The sequence below is a fragment of the Penaeus vannamei genome, chromosome 17 (genome assembly GCF_042767895.1).
Source record: "Penaeus vannamei isolate JL-2024 chromosome 17, ASM4276789v1, whole genome shotgun sequence".
NCBI lineage: Eukaryota > Metazoa > Arthropoda > Malacostraca > Decapoda > Penaeidae > Penaeus > Penaeus vannamei.
The window spans coordinates 14,230,994-14,235,993 of NC_091565.1; the positions used below are offsets into that span (position 1 = coordinate 14,230,994).

Here is a 5,000-nt window from a genome sequence, read left to right on the forward strand (position 1 = left end):
GGCTGGAGGACCACGCCTGAAGGATCATGGCTGGAGGACCACGGCTGGAGGACCACGCCTGAAGGATCACTGCTGGAGGATCACGGCTGGAGGACAACGCCTGAAGGATCACGGCTGGAGGACCACGCCTGAAGGATCACGGCTGGAGGACCACACCTGAAGGACCACAACTGGAGGACTACGGCTGGAGGATCACGGCTGGAGGACCACGCCTGAAGGACCACGCCTGAAGGATCACGGCTGAAGGACCACGCCTGAAGGATCACGGCTGGAGGACCACAACTAGAGGACTACGGCTGGAGGTTCACGCCTGAAGATTCACGCCTGAAGGATCACGGCCGGAGGATCACGCCTGAAGGATCACGGATGGAGGATCACGCCTGAAGGACCACAGCTGGAGGATCACGGCTGAAGGATCACGGCCGGAGGATCACGCCTGAAGGATCACGGATGGAGGATCACGCCTGAAGGACCACAGCTGGAGGATCACGGCTGGAGGATCACGGCTGAAGGATCACAGCTGGAGGATCACGCCTGAAGGATCACGGCTGGAGGATCACGGCTGGGGGATCACGCCTGAAGGATCATGCCTGAAGGATCATGGCTGGAGGATCACGGATGGAGGATCACGCCTGAAGGATCACGGCTGGAGGATCACGCCTGAAGGACCACAGCTGGAGGATCACGGCTGGGGGATCACGGCTGAAGGATCACAGCTGGAGGATCACGCCTGTAGGATCACGGCTGGAGGATCACGGCTGGGGGATGACGCCTGAAGGATCACGGCTGGAGGATCACGCCTGAAGGATCATGCCTGAAGGATCACGGCTGGAGGATCACGCCTGAAGGATCATGCCTGAAGGATCATGGCTGGAGGATCACGGCTGGAGGATCACGCCTGAAGGATCACGGCTGGAGGATCACGCCTGAAGGATCACGCCTGAAGGATCACGGCTGGAGGATCACGTCTGAAGAATCACGGCTGGAGGATCACGGCTGGAGGACCACGCCTGAAGGATCACGGATGGAGGATCACGGCTGGAGGATCACGCCTGAAGGATCACGCCTGAAGGATCACGGCTGGAGGATCACAGCTGGAGGACCACGCCTGAAGGATCACAGCTGGAGGATCACGCCTGAAGGAACACGGCTGGAGGATCACGGCTGAAGGATCACGGCTGGAGGGCCACGCCTGAAGGATCACTGCTGGAGGATCACGGCTGGAGGACCACGCCTGAAGGATCACGGCTGGAGGACCACGCCTGAAGGATCACGGCTGGAGGACCACGCCTGAAGGATCACGGCTGGAGGACCTCACCTGAAGGACCACAACTGGAGGACTACGGCTGGAGGACCACGGCTGGAGGACCACGCCTGAAGGATCACTGCTGGAGGATCACGGCTGGAGGACCACGCCTGAAGGATCACGGCTGGAGGACCACACCTGAAGGACCACAACTGGAGGACTACGGCTGAAGGACCACACCTGAAGGACCACAACTGGAGGACTACGGCTGGAGGATCACGGCTGGAGGACCACGCCTGAAGGATCACAACTGGAGGATCACGGCTGGAGGATCACGCCTGAAGGACCACGGCTGGAGGATCACGGCTGGAGGATCACGCCTGAAGGACCACAACTGGAGGATCACGGCTGAAGGATCACAGCTGGAGGATCACGCCTGAAGGATCACGGCTGGAGGATCACGGCTGGAGGACCACGCCTGAAGGATCACGGCTGGAGGATCACGGCTGGAGGACCACGCCTGAAGGACCACAACTGGAGGACTACGGCTGGAGGATCACGGCTGGAGGACCACGCCTGAAGGATCACGGCTGGAGGATCACGGCTGGAGGACCACGCCTGAAGGATCACGGCTGGAGGATCACGGCTGGAGGACCACGCCTGAAGGATCACGGCTGGAGGATCACGGCTGGAGGACCACGCCTGAAGGACCACAACTGGAGGACTACGGCTGGAGGATCACGGCTGGAGGACCACGCCTGAAGGACCACAACTGGAGGACTACGGCTGGAGGATCACGGCTGGAGGACCACGCCTGAAGGATCACGGCTGGAGGATCACGCCTGAAGGATCACGGCTGGAGGATCACGGCTGGAGGACCACGCCTGAAGGATCACGGCTGGAGGATCACGCCTGAAGGAACACGGCTGGAGGATCAAGCCCTGAAGGATCACAGCTGGAGGATCACGCCTGAAGGAACACGGCTGGAGGACCACGCCTGAAGGATCACGGCTGGAGGATCACGGCTGGAGGACCACGCCTGAAGGATCACGGCTGGAGGATCACGGCTGGAAGACCACGCCTGAAGGATCACGGCTGGAGGACCATGCCTGAAGGATCACGCCTGAAGGATCACGGCTGGAGGACCACGGCTGGAGGACTACGGCTGAAGGACCACGGCCCGAGGACCACGGCCCGAAGACCACTATGGCTGGAGGATCACTGCTGCAGGACCACGGTTGGAGGACCACGGCGGAAAGATCGCGGCTGTAGGACTACGACTGGAGGGATCACGATTGCAGGACCACGGTTGGAGGGCCATAATTCCAGGACCACGGCTGGAGGAACATGATTGCAGGACCACGGCTGCAGGACCATGATTGCAGGACCACGGCTGTAGGACCATGATTGCAAGAGCACGGCTTCAGGACCATGATTGCAAGAGCACGGCTTCAGGACCATGATTGCAGGACCACGGCTGCAGGACCATGATTGCAGGACCACGGCTGCAGGACCATGATTGCAGGACCACTGTTGGAGGACCATGATTGCAGGACCACGGCTTCAGGACCATGATTGCAGGACCACGGCTTCAGGACCATGATTGCAGGACCACGGCTTCAGGACCATGATTGCAGGACCACGGCTTCAGGACTTCTGATGGAGGACTACGGCTGCAGGGATGACCACGGCTGGAGGACCACGGCTGAAGGATCATGGCTGGAGAATCACGGCTCAGAATCGGCTGGAGGTCTTCAATCGATGGCCGAAACAGGTCGAGATCAGGTCACTTGGGGATCAAAGACTAAAGCGATAACAAAATATCGAAAATAATGGAAGGAAGAGAGGTAAGGCGAGAAAAGAGACCCAATGAAGAAAACAAAATAGCGAAAGAAAAAGGAAGAGAGGGAGGGAGAGACACGAAGCCCAAAGCAGAAAAAATGAAAAGAGTGTAAGGTTAAGACAAGGACCCAACAAAGAAAGAAAAAAAGCAAATAATAAGAAAGAAGAAAAACAGAAGCAGAATAACAAAAACAGAGGCAGAGTGAGCAAAAAGAAAGACCCCCTCCCCCTCCAAAATAATAATGATAATAAATAAATAACTCGGAAAAAAGTGAAAGGGAAAGCAGTGGAGATAATACCCCCCCCCCTCTACCAAAAAACACAGAAGTGAGAGAGAGAGAAAGAGAAAACAAAATATCAAGAAAGAAAGAAAAAGCAAGAACGTCGAGGCAAGAAACCACAAAAGAAAGAGAGAGAAGATAAAGTCAAGAAGCATAAAAAGAAAAGAAAACGTCGGAAAGAAGAAGTGATCAAGAAAGGATACCAAATTATCGAAAGCGATAGAGAGACAGAGAAAGAAAGAGAGAGAAATGGTAAGCGAGAGTCAGAAAGAAAAAGATGAATAGAGAAAGATAGAGAGAGAGAGATACAGACACACACGGAGAGCGAGAGAGAGAGAGAGTGTGTGTGTGTGTTAGAGAGAGAGAGAGTGTGTGTGTGTGAAAGAAAGAGAGAGATGCAGACAGAGGGAAAGAGAGCGAGAGAGTGAGAGAGATGCAGACACACAGAGAGAGAGAGAGAGATGCAGACACAGAGAGAGAGAGAGAGAGATGCAGACACAGAGAGAGAGAGATAGAGTGTGTGTGTGAGAGAGAGAGAGCGAGAGAGAAAGAGAGAGGGAGAGAGAGATGCAGACAGAGAGTAAGAGAGCGAGAAAGAGAGAGAGAGATGCAGACAGAGAGAAAGAGAGAGAGAGAGATGCAGACAGAGAGAAAGAGAGGGAGCGAGAGCGGGCCAGGGCGAGGCCAGAGGCACCTACGGTCTGGAGGCGACAAAAGTTGAATAATTTTGCTGGCGCGCAGGAACCTCAAATGTCATTTTTGATAATTGATTCCTTTATGCGGGCCGGAGCGATGTTCATTATATGTTTGATGAGGGCGGCGGGAATCGGAAAACAGCGGGAAATTCGGCTTCTTTGTCACGCCTACCTTCCGCGGGCGGCCGACATCGCTAGCCCTCGATTATAGATGGGCGTGGGGGCACCTTGGGCACTGAGGGGAGGTGCTGCCGGCACTCCCCCTCCCTCCCCCTCCCTCCTTTTACCTTTTCCCTTTCCTTTCGCAACCTTTTTTTTCTTTTCCTTTTTTTTTTTTTTTTCTTTTGTTCTTTTCTCGTTCCTTATTGCCATTATTTCCCCCCTCCTCTTTCGCTCCCCCTCTGCATAACTCTCCTGACCTCTCCTGCTCCCTCCCTCCACCACTCCTCCCTCCCTTCTCCATCACTCCTCCATCCTTATCCACCGCTCCTCTCCCTCCCTCCACCACTCCCCCACCCTTCTCCACCGCTCCTGCTCCCTCCCTCCACCCCCCCCCCCCCCAACGACCATTTTCACCCTCCTCTCCATCCGCCTCCACACATCCCGCCCCTCGTCTCTTATCCGTTACTCCACCACACTTCTCCATCACCCAACCCCTTTTCCTATCCGTTCCAAACCCCTCTCTACACCTCTCCGTAACCCCCCCCCCCCCCAATCCGTTCCTCCACCCCCCCTCCCCACCAGCTTTATCATTCTTACTATCAGCTGATGATCAATGCATGAAAGGGGATTGGTTGTAGATTATGTCAGTGTTAGAAATATTCTATTTTTAACAATTGTTTTTGACGGTACAGTTACGTCATTCACGCATGATCATATTTGTTTTTTTATATAAATTCTTCATCTTTGTTCTTTTGTATGACTTATTGAATGATT

General features: G+C 55.1%; 1 protein-coding gene across 1 annotated transcript in view; it reads left to right on the forward strand.

Moving 5' to 3' along the window:
- The window catches only part of LOC138864621 (autotransporter adhesin BpaC-like), a 2,181-nt gene extending 495 nt beyond the window's left edge, over window positions 1-1,686 (forward strand). The window contains exons 3-8 of the mRNA XM_070132447.1: window positions 1-141; window positions 261-378; window positions 471-728; window positions 821-1,149; window positions 1,269-1,429; window positions 1,493-1,686. The exon at window positions 1-141 is cut by the window's left edge and continues 48 nt beyond it. Coding sequence (XP_069988548.1) covers window positions 1-141; window positions 261-378; window positions 471-728; window positions 821-1,149; window positions 1,269-1,429; window positions 1,493-1,686 — 1,201 coding nt within the window. The remainder of the gene's footprint in view (window positions 142-260; window positions 379-470; window positions 729-820; window positions 1,150-1,268; window positions 1,430-1,492) is intronic.
- Window positions 1,687-5,000: the final 3,314 nt, after the last annotated feature.